Here is a 13,718-nt window from a genome sequence, read left to right on the forward strand (position 1 = left end):
TTAAAAACTTGACAGGTTAAGCTCACTGGCACCACTAGGCAACAGACAAAACCCAGTTTTTGATTAAGCCTCATGCACTGTATTAATGTGCTGTATTGAGTGCACCTGTGAGCAAAAGTAAAGGCTTCCTTGTTTTGAAACAATGTTTGCACCTCAAGTGATGATTTTTCAAGGAGGTTGCTTAAGATAAAACGTGCACAAATGCATCTGTTCGTGCGTAAGTGTGAAGCACACATTTGTGTATTTGAGTAACTATTCAACTGAGCAATGGCCATGCCACTCTACTGCAGAATGTAGACACACCAATACAAGCACATCCTACGGCACCTGCTTTATTTCTCTAGTATCGAAAACATGGCCAGTTACATTTAAATAAATAGTAAACCTCTAAGCCCATCATTTCAGAGGTCAGCCTTAGGTGACAAGCTCAGTGGAATTGCTTTCATTTCAGTCCTGATGCAGAGGAATTCACCGCAGACGCAGGTGACTGTCACACAGGCTGTGTTGAGCAGCCACCACGACAGTGTGTGTGGGAAGGCTGCATTGTAGATCCAGCAGCCAATGAGGTGGAAAAAATGCACTGTGCACGTGAAGTCAAGGCATTGCTTTGTCCTTTGAACAAAGTACCACAGACCAAGGGACCTGAGCAGAGTACAAAAAAACAAAACAAAAAAACAGTGGTTACAAACACAAAAGATGAAAACAAGTGCAGTTGTATTTTATGGTTGTGTCCAGCTTATACTATGGGTGTACCTCATATTTTAAGATATTAAATAGAATGTGCTGCTGGGCTTGTTGGTTCATACTTGTAGGTTTGACAAGTGCTTGTACAGTGTCTACCTTCTTTTATCCTAAGGTGTGCACTTGTCAAACCTGCAATTATGGTAATTAACCTTATCAGTAATATTGGCAAGTTAAAGGGGCCCTTAGACACTTTTTCAACATTGTAAGAAAACGCTGAGGCTGCTGTAAACGTGTAAGCCAAATATTACTCACTGCATGCAGCAGGGAAATAACAATTGTGTCAAAAATTGCTCTTGCTTCTGCAATGCAGTCATGCAGCGCCATCGAAAGCAGCCCAACCCACCAACGCTATTGGCTAATTTCGTGACTGCAACAGCATTCTCAGCAATGTATAATTGTTGATTCTAAGTTAAATGTCTGCAATTAAAAAATAATAAAAAAATACAAGAATCTTTGTGCTACACGTAGCTTTGTCAGCTATACGTGGCCTTGGGGGATGGCAGTGGTGTGCCGCTGTAGTCTACTGTGACGAGCCCTTTCACCGCTGCAAAACTTAACTTTTAACCTGGGCTTTGTCCTCTTGGATTATACACTGTGTGGCTTCTAGCATGCTAGTGGAGACAAAAAGAGAGAAAGCCGGGTGTTGGTGCAATAACTTCACTTATAGTTGAAGGATAAAAAAAATTTTCGCGGCACGAGTTTGCGAGATTACATCCTTTAATAGCGAGGCCATTCTATTAATTACAAAAGTGTTTCAGGGCCCACAGTCCACTTGGAAGCAAGAGCACCATGCACCATAACAACAACAACAACAAAAAAAAGAGTAAAACTGAACAATCATCTCTGCACACAACTGAGGCCAAACTCCACTGCAACTAGACACTCTGCTACTGATAGATCAGAGCACAGAGTGGTGACCATCACTTTTGACTTCAAAGCTGGTGACAAATTATTACTATAAAAGCACTGGTAATATTTGCTTTGTAATACACACACAGAGAACAGATGTACATCAGCAGAGAACAGTAAAAAGCAGATTTCATTTAGCATTTCAGTTCTGCAAGGCAATTAGTTGCAATCGTAATGGCAGGACAAAATGTAGCCCACTGAATAAATTTGGTCTCCATGACAGGTAAAGCAATGACCAAGAAAAAAGAAAAGGAGAGGCTTACCTGCATCCAGTTACTTTAATGGAAAAGATAGTGGTTAGTCATATGAGCTTGCGTAAAATGTTGCGGCCACCATTTCGAAGTACCACGATCGAAGAAAAAAAAAAAAAAGTTAGAGAAAGGTTTAGCTCGAGGGCTCCTATCTAAATGCACAGGAAAGGAGAAATTGTTTTTCTTGGTAACCACTGCACCAAATTTGATCGAGGTTTGTTACATTTAAAAGAAAGAGTTAGAATCTAGTGACTTTACAAAGCAAATATTTTATTTAAGATGTTGATTCCTAAAACAATAACGGCAAAATTTAGAAAAACGACACTATCAAGTTAACTCTGCAGCTCAGCAATGAAAAACAGTATAAAATTTGTGAATAGAACAATATCAAAATTTCTGAATAAGACTTTTTCAAAACCCATATAAACACTAATGAACCTACGTAAGCTGTAAATTAATACACCAAATTTGTCCACTTTAGATGCTCAAACAGATGCAGGTTACCAAACTGTGATATCTGTTTTTGGTGCAGTTACAAATTTGTAAACTTAATTAATCTTATTGTTCTATAACTTGCCAATTATTGCCAATTTCCGAGAAAGAAATCCAGGCCCTAAATCAAAATTCCACTTGTGACAGTCACTATGATTTAACTTTCTCTCTAGATTGCTATCGGTCCAGGGGTTGTCTAAGAGAAGCATTCCTGTGTTTTACATGCATTTGAGTACGTAGCATTAGTTTTGCCCGAGCTGAAGCTTCCTCATAAGTCTTAACCTAATCCACATATCTCGAGCAGCTGTGTGGAAGCTGTGTACAGGACTCCGAAATAGTGGCTGCAGCATTTCATGCTAGCTCTCTATGCTGTTATGTTTCATACTCTGCTTACATGTGGCCTTCCTTCATTATCAGCACGAGACTGGAGGGTTTGCTGATAACTAATGCTTCACATGTTACTTTAACGCTAAGCATTCTTTTAGCAAGCTCCCCAGCCCTATCACGCTTAAAGTGTAATGCCTTGTATCTGTACAAAAATGCGTAATTTGCAAAGTTAAGACATTTAATTGTTATGTTAGTGTAAATGTAGATGATTGGTAGCTTTTAAGCGATAAGAGACAAATTAAAGCAACAAAATGAAATAAAAATAATACCCATAGAGACACGTATGGCACCTTACAATATGCATGGGGAAGCTTATAGTAGGGGTGGGCCAACTTGGAATTTGTGGGTGGGCTAAGTTGAAATCTGGGGTGGACCAACTTAAATTCTGGGTGGACTAACATAATTTGGGGGGAGGCCAACTTAAATTTAGGGGTGGCCCAATGTCCACTTGAATGCTGCTGAGTGTCCTTCGAGCTATGAACACCTCGCGGGCAAGAGAGCGTGTTGGGATGCTTGGTGCGTTTTCATTGGATCTTACTGAGACCAGTCAGAACACAGACGAGACCTTGCGTGGACAAGGAATGTGCCCATAACACAGGCTTGCAAGAGCGACAGCAAGGCTGACATGGCATCGCGGCAATGCACTCTCCCCTCACGGAACGCCTCACATGCCACAGCGACTAGCTGGTGTTCCCTTTCGATTACTCTGCTCCATCAAGCCGTGCTCGTGCCCAGTGTTCCCAGCTCAATTGGTACGATTAAACTGAAGGGGCCGGATGCGGCGAAAAAATCTGACAATTGTCTGCTAAAGCCTAAGCATTCTTTGCCACCGGGAAGGCCATGGGTAGATGCACATAAGCTATGAAAATCAAGTAAGTAAAACTAAGCAAAAACGAAGTCACAGCTGAGCCAAAGAATGCTTATGCATTAGTAGACAATTCTCAGAATTTCTGTAGCTTCTTTAATAGTATTTAGGCATCTACTAAAAATGAATAGTAGCAGTAAGAATAATGGCATGCCTTGCCGACTTATTTCTCAACAGACTCCATCAAAGTCCATGGCTTTGCATTCGAGTACAAACAGGATATGCATGTCTCCTTTGTGCACGCTCGCACCCTGTGCATGAAGCCATATTCACACTGTGTGAATCACTCTCACCTTTAAACCTTGACCTGCATGGTGCATTCGTGAGTGGCCCAGAAGCTTGCAAGTCTCAATGTACCAAATGAATTACTTTATGGTAGACTGGGAAGAGCTGGCCAAATAAATTTTGTGACTACCTTCTGACTTTTAAGATTTGTGCATGTCTATTTGAAGAAGGTGTCCTGTAGGGTTTCAGTCCACCATAGGTGCATGTAACAATGGCTCCCTTTTGCAGAGGTCTTGCTGTCAAGACTAGATTCCTGTCTGACCCCACAGAAACATTTGTGAATGTTTTCACCAGTTTTCCCCTTCACCACTGCAAATTCTATTATGGAGAATGATCTGTCACGAGTGTGAGAAAAGGTTCAATGTGAGTTCCTATATTATGCCTTTAAAAAAAGCTCTTACAGGCTACTCTGATGAATGCCATATAGAGTACATTGAATATGTAGGCATTCATAGAAACAACTTGTTTTCGGTACCTTAAAGGGACCCTGAAACGATTTTGGCGATTTTCTACAAACGTACTGAGTCGTTAGAGTAGGTTCTTCTGATCATTAATTGATGCATCTAAGTGCTCTGCGTAAAGCGTGTAATTTATTATAAGGTTTTAAAAACACCCATCGCTGCCGATCGCAGCGCATTGCTCGGCGGAATTTTAAGCCGCCCCTACCCATATGATGCAAATAACCCATATTACGTCACATGGGCGAGCTATCTGATTGGCTGACCAGGGCGCGTGGTCGATAATTTTTCCAACTTTATGGTGAACAAATGATGCTCGTAATAGTGGGAATGTTAGTTACTTTGTTTTTGTAAAAAGAAAATAACTTAAAGAGAATACACAAGAATAGTTTTTTAGTACACTTCAGCACTTCCGGCACACAGCAAGTGTCGTCTGCTTGTGTTACAACGTACTCCATTTTGACGAGAGCTCCGCGGTCAGAGTCGGTCTCAGTCTTTTCGCGAGCACTATGATTCGACTTTGTTGCCTTGTGGACTGCAAACCTAGCGACCTGCAAACCGCGAGTCCAGTATTAGGGCAAACGCAAGCGCAAGGGGACAGGGTCTGGCCGCTTGACTGTGCCGGGATGAGCCACGAGATGAGCAGAAGGGCAAATGTGAATGGTCTGCACGGTGCAGCCACCTGGTGGCACAGAGCTCAACCATACACAGTAGCAGCAAAAAATTTTTCGCAGGAGTGTAATCAACACGTCGATTTAAAAATGTTTAAAATGCTTTACACTTGGTTAGAGCAATATTAGCGCTTTGTTTGACTGGTTAAGCGCTGCGCCAGCAAGTGTCTGGACCGTGCAGACCGATCAGGCTGCTCACGTACGTCTACGCTAAAGTTCCTTCATCAGCTTGAGTTTATGCCTCCAGTCATTTGCCGAAATGACCAGCTTGCCTGTTTTTAGCGGAGTACCGGACACGTTCGGCGCTACGACAGAATGCTCGCAACGCACGCTGCTTCGATAGCTCTCGGTCGACGGCCAAGCGGCTAGCGGAGAGGTCTCGCGCGGGAGGGGGCGTGCTCCTAAACAACCGGAAGTGAGCGATGTGACGTCGCATCGTGACGCTGAACCAGTGAAGGCGGAGCTTAGCGCCGCTCGCTCGGCGAGTGAGTTGAGGAGGAAAAGCATAGCTAGGGAGGAGGGTAACTTCTAATCGCTTGCAGCTCCATTAATACGTAACGCTTCACTTAAATTGTGGTGCGAATGTTCTACTTAAGCTGTACCCTACGCGCCTACAAAATTTGTCCGAACCGTTTCAGGGGCCCTTTAAATACAAATGAGGAAGTGGTAGAGGAATGCCATGGATGCCATATTTTTGAAGCTTATAAATTAATATCTCATGATTCAACAAGTCAAACACTTTCTTAAGGTCCACAAATATTACTAGTGTTTGTTTATTTGCTTCAATTTTCCCTAAAATAGGTTCTTTTTGCAATAAAAAAAGCTGATTCAGCAGATTTGTCTTTATAAACCCAAACTGAAACTCTTCACAAATTGTGCTCTGGAGAAATTCCAATTCGTTTTTTATTTTAACTTTTCAAATGCCTTACAAAATACGGGGAAGATAGAGGTTAGGCAACAAAGTTGTTTAAGGGCCATCTGCCAGACCCCATCGCAAATTTCAGTTGTACCTGAAGTTCTGAAATGTCATCTAGGGATCTTTTTACTGAAATAATTTTCAGATCGGTTTATTTTATTGGAGGAGACGGAAGAAACTGAATGCCCTGTTACCATACCACCAGGAGCTGAATGCGACTGCCAACAGATAATTTCTGCCTTTGCCTCCAGTAGCATCCACAAGCATCATTCCTTCCCTGCCTTCTCCCCATACTGGGCCAAGGGACCACGTCGAGTTCACACGACAAGTTCTGCTTCCTTTTTTTTGTGTGTGTATTTCTCTTCTTTTTTTGCAGCTTAGTGCATTTCCAGTTTTGGCGTTCTGCATTTAATTATTTACTAAAGTCACCTGTCACGGTGAGTGACACTGACTCTCTGGTTAGGAGCACAGCTTCCTTGAGATGAAGTACACGCAACGTTTGGTTTGAAATTTCAGCTGTTTTCACCATGTGCAGAGCTGTAATACTTTGCAGGCACGATTGTTAGCACTTAAAAGTATATGCTGTGCTTGTCTGTTTAAAATGGCCGAACCTGGTGAGGGGCCCTTTAAAGGTGTTCTTGTCGCCACACCTTTAGCAGTAACTGAAACACTTGCGTTCTTCATTGCTGTAGGAAACGTGCTTATTTGAGGGACAAGTTAAATATGTGGCTCAGAGTTAGTACTGTGATCTCAGTTACAAACTTAATTGACCCAATTGATGGGCCATTATAACACAGCATGTAAGCTTAAAATTCATTAGCACACTGAATACTTCAGCATCAGTTACGTTAAAAGGAAACAATTCAATTAATCTATCAGAAATGTTGCTGATAACTGTTTCACCATCACCAGTAGGTGAAAAACTTGTGAAAAGCAAATTAAAATTGCCTGCCAAGTGAGAGAAATGCAGGTATACCATGAATTACAAGCTCACCTAACTGTGGATAAAAATTTGTTTGAAGGAAATTATACAGAATTGCAAAAAAGCATTTGTCCTTCTTATTGCGAAACAAACACTATTGATGAGCATCTTTCACTTTACTGCTCTCTCAGGTGAGACTATTATGATTATCTTTAAATGCACTTAAATTGGCATTCTGATTTCCATCCCCATAGAGGCAATTGAGAGTGGTGATGCGACTGGCTGAAGCAGTGAAACTGGATGAGTCATTTCATTTGTGGCCTGAGGCATAGATGCACATGCTGCCAATGGGAATGTCATGTAGTCTCCAGTGATGCTACTGGTCCATGCCATCTCATAGCAGCTTTTGAAGCAGCCAAAAATGCATTTTTGAGCAGTAAAATTGACTTTCGGAGCAGGTTTGTGAAAGCAATTGCAAACTATATTATATGGAGCTTTTACAGTAGGCAAACCATTTGAATCCACCCTGGTTCATAGCCACGATTCAAACACTAAAAAATGGAACACCTATGCAAACCCATATATGGCAATTTACGAATTGTAGCCGGTGAGATTGCGAAACGTATCCGCTTGGTATGAATTTCCAGAATGACACCAATTTGGAGATATGTGCTATCAAGTTCACCGAAAAGATGCACTTTTGTTCCACTTACGTGAAAAAAACACTCTTTCATGCATTGAAGCACAAAAGTAACTGGAATGCCCATGTATTTCATCTCGCACTTTGGGAAAAAATTTCTCAAAACTGATGTCATCCTGTTAATTCATTTCAAGTGGATAAGTCTTTCAATCTCACCAGCTACAATTAGTAAATTGCAACATGTGCCATAAAGTAATTCATTAAAAAGTTAATTAGCTGAATATGTGTTTCAATTTCTTGTGCTAATAATGTCCACCTCTTTGAATAATGCAACTCAAGAACAAGAATGCTATGTGCCACAGGTGATTTTTAAAAATTCCAGAGAACTGTTTATATTAAAAACTTCAGTGATCAAGCTGAAATTCAAGAATGCTGCCATTCTGAGATACTCATAACCAAATTTGACATTGAGTAAGATAATTCCACATTCATGGGCAGGAGAAAAAACAGACCTTCCGCACTCCATCCCATAAATTGACATAGCTGAGTGCAGGGGATGTCAGCTGAGAGAGGGCAGTGGAGCAACTGCTTTTAGGCTGGCGTGCTACTAAGTCACCTACACCACATGATGAATTCACCTTTGTGCCGAGACTTTCACCTCTGAACATGAAATGAAACTTCACAATGAAAACAATCGCCAACCCATTTTTCGCAATAACATCCGAATAATCAGGCAGTCCAGAAGTTTAGCCAGCACAATTAATTTTGTTGCCTTTTTGAGAATCAGCAGTGAGAAAAATTTACTTAATTTTGCCCTGTGGTGTTCCATCTACTCAAAATACTGCGATGATCAATACTGTGGGGGCGTTTCACTTTTGCTCATCGCACAGCTCACACTATCACGAAGTGCAGGTATGTGCACACAACTTTTGACTGGACAACACCTTCAGAATAGGCTGTGATGCACAACTTCGTGAAAGTGTTTGTGGTAGTTGTCGATGTGTTGCCTGCAGACCCAACCTTGGCTTCCAGCCAACAGACTAGCCCTTGATTTCATGCTAAATCGCCGAGGTGATTTACTGGTCCAAACATACTGATGGCGCAATGGCCTGTTGCCCATCCCCACTGATGAAAGTTGCTGTTTGGTGCAGAGTTGACCAAAAGCCTAGTAGCAGCCATATGCAGCATTCTTAAACTCGTGAAATCACCTAGCCAGTGAAGGTATCGATAGGCAACAAATTCTATGGCGGCAACCTTGTTCACAGGTGCCATGTCTGCAACTACATTATGTTTAAACAAATTGGAGGATGCTTAAGCTTCGCCTTCAAGAGTGGAACGCGATAGTGTTATCGCACCCCGTTAGCACCGCCCGCTCATTAACTCGGCATGCTCTTTAGTCACACGCAGCGTTCGGCGCGGCAACGAAACGTGCGCCTGAGCAGGCGGAACGAACTAAAGAACTCGGTGTCTCGGAGGGAGAAACGATCTATGCGAGCCAAATGTCATGATCGACATGGACAGCTGGGCCGTGACGCGGCATGAAGGCGGACGCGATTATGGGGCTGACGCATCGATGGGATCGTCCTCTATGTCGCTTAGGAGCACCACGCAGACGCGTGACACCTCGGAAGCAGCTCAGCACACATCACAGGGGACGCTTTCCCATCAGACGCGCTACGGCGCAGCGATCACGCCAGAGGCGTCTCACATCGCACGCTTCACCTAGGAATCGCGCTGTGAGCGGAAAGAGGCGCCGCGTCGCCTAAACACGAGGGTTCGAGTGACGCACGCTGGAAGTTGGAAGGGGAGAGAGCGAGAAAACTTATCAAACGCAAGGGTATTGAGACATCCGCGCACCGGTCTCCGCATGGCCCAAAGGGGAGAAGCGGGCGAGTGGCGCGCCACGTGTCGGGGCAGCGCCGCACATTGCGAGGAGGAGGTCTTCTATGTTTGCCGCAACATAGTTCTGCGTGTGCGCAGAACTGCAGCGGAAACGTACTTCGCTACTCGTGTAACTGCGACTTCTGTAATTTACATGCTCATTACCGATATACACTGCAGTATAAATTTCTACGGCACGTTTCTAAAGGAACACCACATTCACTAGAGGCGCTTTTATCCCGCTTGGAATCATCGAACTCGTGGCTCAGTGGTACAGTCTTCATCTCACACTCCGGAGACCCTAGTTTGATTCCAACCTAGCCCATATTGCTAGTTGTTTTTTATTTATGAAGTGCCTTCCGGGATTTATCGCTCACGGCCAACGCCACCGGCTTTTCTGCGACACGAGCTCCTTAACGCTGTCGCGTTAAAATCGAGGGAGACACCATACAGTGACCGAAACTTCAGTTACTGTTTTACATTGGCCATACAGGAGAGGAGTGCTGCCGCCTGAAAAGCAACGCTGTTCCATTGCCTAAGCAACCCGCACACGGCAGGGCGGAAGACAGTGAGAACAGACAACAACCCATGAAAGAGCAGTATGATTGAGGCTTAAATGGAGAGGTATCGCTCAGTCAATCGTGGAGATAACTGCAGCTGCTGGTCTACATCATGCCACTTTCAATGGTGCGGAGAAAAGGTTCTTCAGGACTTAGATTCATTGTCGAAACCCGAGCAACCCTTTCTGCGCAGTTTTCATATTTTGCTGAAATGTAGCAGGGTTAGCCTCTCGGCTGCAATTGGTGCAGCAGTAGCACCACTGAGTTTCCGAAATTTGTAAATGAACTGTGGCCTTAGATTCCACACTTCTGCAATGAAACGCAGCATCAGACTCACCACAGCTGTGCAGGATCTATGACCATGAAAATGGTTTCGGAATTGTTTGTGGAGCAACTGTTGTTTCTAACATTATAAAATAAATTATAAATTTAAATTGAATTCCGGTATGTTATGTGCCAGAACCACGATCTGATTATGAGGCAAGCCATAGTAGGGGGGGGGCTCCAGGTTAATTTTGATTATCTAGGATTCTTTAAAGTCCGCCTAAATTTAAGATCAAACGTTTTTGCATTTTACCCTATCGCAATGCAGCTGCCACAGCCAGGATCAAATTCGCAACCTTGAGCTCGGCAGCACAACGCCATAGCCACTAAGCTACTGCAGCAGGTCTGAAAGTTATTCTATTCAGTTGTATTATAATGCTATAAGCGTTTTCTAGTCCTAGCAGAAGCAAGCTACACAACTGTCAGCAGAAGCAAGGCAGTGCAGATAGATGCCAAAAGAACATGTTTTCAGCATACCTGCACTTTTTGTGATATTTATATGAATGGTCTTTGCCACTTCTACTGCATTAATGACTGCACTTTTTGTGATATTTATATGAATGGTCTTTGCCACTTCTACTGCATTAATGAGACCCTTTTACTCGGAGATGTTGAAACCAATTGGAACACAGTCCCTCGTAAACTTTTTACTCAAGGATAGGTTGGGGTAAAAGGCATGATGACCAACTAGTGTGATACTTTATTGTTTTGGCATTTGAAAGTTTCGCCAAAATATAATTCATGGAAGACCACGTGTTCATATATTGTATTTAATAAATGACTGACAACACTGACAATGCCTTTTTTTAACATTGTCCTTTTCTTGAAATGAAAAGGGTAAGTTTGCCCTTTACGCAAGAATGGCTTTTTAGTGCGCATTTTAATTGCATCTACATGCTTCGTACATACCATAGCAGATAGATGCAATATGCTTCTATGCAATAACTATTCTAAAGACTGCGATGATACCACACTGTTTTGCTACAAGAAGTCTTGTCTTGTCATTTGCCAGTGTCTGTTCTGTATGCATTCTAAAAGGTTTGGTGTTGGTTTGACAGAACAAACTGGGACTAAAGCACAGAGTAGTAGGCATTTCTGTGCCTCATGGATCTTGCATCTTAGAAGATGGCTTACACTGCAGTAAGTTATAAACCTCGGCAAGCTGACTGATGTTTATTATGACAGCTAGCTTAGACCAAGCAAGGTTTTCGATGACAAGATCAGTCGTGACACACTCAAAGTAGGTTAATATTAAGTACCCCACAGGCTTGTCAGTTTCGCAGCATTGAGGTATGGTATATAGATTCCCTACTATTTGGCTGCGCGTGTTCAAAAGAAGATTTCGCACACACCGCTGCACTGTTCTTGCTCAAATTTTGCAGAACGATCGCATTTTGCTGTCGACTTCATTTAGTAGAACACTTGGCATGATTAGTCGCCTGTTTTTTAAGACAAAAATGAGGAACTGTTCTTGCCTATGGGAAAAATTGCATTTAAAAAGCTGGCCCTAGCACAGACTTGTGTCGTTGCCTGCCGGCAGCAGCAGGAAGGAGCTGCTTAGCAAATGAAACGGCATCTTGAAATCGGCCGCTTACGCGGCAGCAGATCCTTCCTGCTTCTGCCGGCAGGCAACGACACAAGTCTGTGCCAGGGCCGGCTTTTCAGACGCCATTTTTCCCATAGGCGAAAACAGTTTCTCATTATTGTCTTAAAAAACAGGCCACTAATTGTGCCAAATGTTATACTAAACGAAGTCGACGACCAAATGGAATCATTCTGCAAAATTTGAGCATGAACGGTGCAGCGGTGAGTGCAAAATCTTTTTTGAACATGCGCAGACAAATATTCAGGACCTTTATGAGTTAGGGAATTGTGACAGGCTTTATGCACATACCTTGAGGCTCACAGTGTCTTTAGATGAAAGGTAGAGGAAATAGTAAAGTATGGAGAATACAGAAGATGCAACCGGATGTGGTAAGTGTAAGGTCTATTCGATTCAGCCGTTTTTATGCACCTTCTGCACCTATTGATGGTGCACTGCACCTAGGCCTTCGATTCGCCGAGGTGCGGCAGTGCACCCTGCACTCCCGTGCTCGGCTGAACAAGGTGCAAGGCAAGGTGCCGCGACGGTGCTGTGCACCCTTGAACCTTGCAGCGAGTGGATGCAGCCTGGCACACCATAACTGGCACCCCCTTCACCTTTTCATTGAAGGTGCTGTGCACCTTCTTCTGAATCGAACAAACCTGTAGTTACAAGTTCCACAGGCATGATATCGCTGACCTAGGGAGCACGTAGGGAGCATTGTAAGTTCCGCAGATGGGATGTCAGATTTTCAGTGGAAGCCCGTTGGGAAAATGTGTCAGATGGAAATGAGATTGTGACGTTGGCAGAGATCACCACAGTGTCACCGCACGCACGGCGTGCGTGCTTACAGTGTTTACAGTAATGGTTGACCAGTGATAACACGTTTTCCACTACTACAAGGGACTTAAGTGGACAGAAAGAGCATTAGTGCAAAAAACGAGACAGGGACAGACGAGGCGAGACACGCAACCGCCTCCTCTGTCCCTGTCACGTTTTTTGCACTACTGCTCAGTCGTTATGTACCAACAAGCCCAAATTGCCCTCTCGGCAGCAAGTCATTAATATGACGCCGCTTATTGAAAAGAAGGAAGCAAGCGTATCATCACCGGCACAGGTACAAGGTTTATGACCTTAAGCACGACAGTTAAGTTTCTACATCAAAGAAAAGTAAAAAGCATACTTACGCGAACAGCGAGTTAATGATATAGGATCCTATTATGCACCGCCCCCGCATGTCCTTTATGTGCACCGCCTGCAGTTGGTGACAACATATATAGCACAGGATAGCCCAGCAGTAATTTAACGCTGCAGTTGCAAAACTGGGTTCTCACCTCGTAGGAAAATAGTTGATCGAGCGACAACACTTGGCCGGTGACAATGTCGAGGAAGCATATCCAAAAGCCTAGTCCAACATAGTACATGCACTGAAGCGTAATCATTTGAGATATGATGAGAAATGGGTCCCACACTGAGTAGCGGAAGTGGCCAGCCATGATACGGAATGATTTGTCACAGGCTTTCTTTACTAAGTGAAGTGTGAAATTTCAGGAGGGGCAGTAATTCACCCTATCCATCCGATAACCCAGCCTCTGACCATGGCTTAGGCAAGCCGTGAAGGCTGTTGCTTACTCGAGGGAAGGCAGACGTTGGATGTAATCACACGATTCTTCAAGTAAAATTAGTCTGATCATTGTAAGTCTGGCGACTTCGTACGCACGGCAATGACATTGATCGCAACTCACATTCACTCAACTGACTAATCGTGGCCTATGCGGATACGGATTTGGATAGGCGTTTGAAATGCAATCCACAAAAAGAAATCAATCGA

At 43.4% G+C, this 13,718-nt stretch overlaps 1 protein-coding gene across 1 annotated transcript; it reads right to left on the reverse strand.

The window, feature by feature from the left end:
- Window positions 1-316: 316 nt before the first annotated feature.
- Window positions 317-13,679, reverse strand: Sys1 (Sys1 golgi trafficking protein). Its single transcript, XM_065433340.2, has 3 exons — window positions 13,222-13,679; window positions 13,075-13,142; window positions 317-642 (listed from the first exon to the last, which is right to left on the reverse strand). Exons 1-3 carry the CDS (start codon window positions 13,381-13,383, stop codon window positions 402-404), a joined length of 471 nt encoding a protein of 156 aa, XP_065289412.1. The 5' UTR covers window positions 13,384-13,679; the 3' UTR covers window positions 317-401.
- Window positions 13,680-13,718: the final 39 nt, after the last annotated feature.

The sequence above is a fragment of the Dermacentor albipictus genome, chromosome 1, assembly GCF_038994185.2.
Source record: "Dermacentor albipictus isolate Rhodes 1998 colony chromosome 1, USDA_Dalb.pri_finalv2, whole genome shotgun sequence".
Classification (NCBI taxonomy): domain Eukaryota; kingdom Metazoa; phylum Arthropoda; class Arachnida; order Ixodida; family Ixodidae; genus Dermacentor; species Dermacentor albipictus.

Bases quoted from the DNA above. Each gene is read 5' to 3' on its own strand.
- Sys1 (XM_065433340.2), bottom strand. From the start codon at position 13,383: ATGGCTGGCCACTTCCGCTACTCAGTGTGGGACCCATTTCTCATCATA. The intron at 13,143-13,221 runs GTGAGAACCCAG...CACCAACTGCAG, and splicing joins ATCAACTATTTTCCTACGAG to GCGGTGCACATAAAGGACAT. The intron at 643-13,074 runs GTAAGTATGCTT...TACTCTGCTCAG, and splicing joins ATCATTAACTCGCTGTTCGC to GTCCCTTGGTCTGTGGTACT.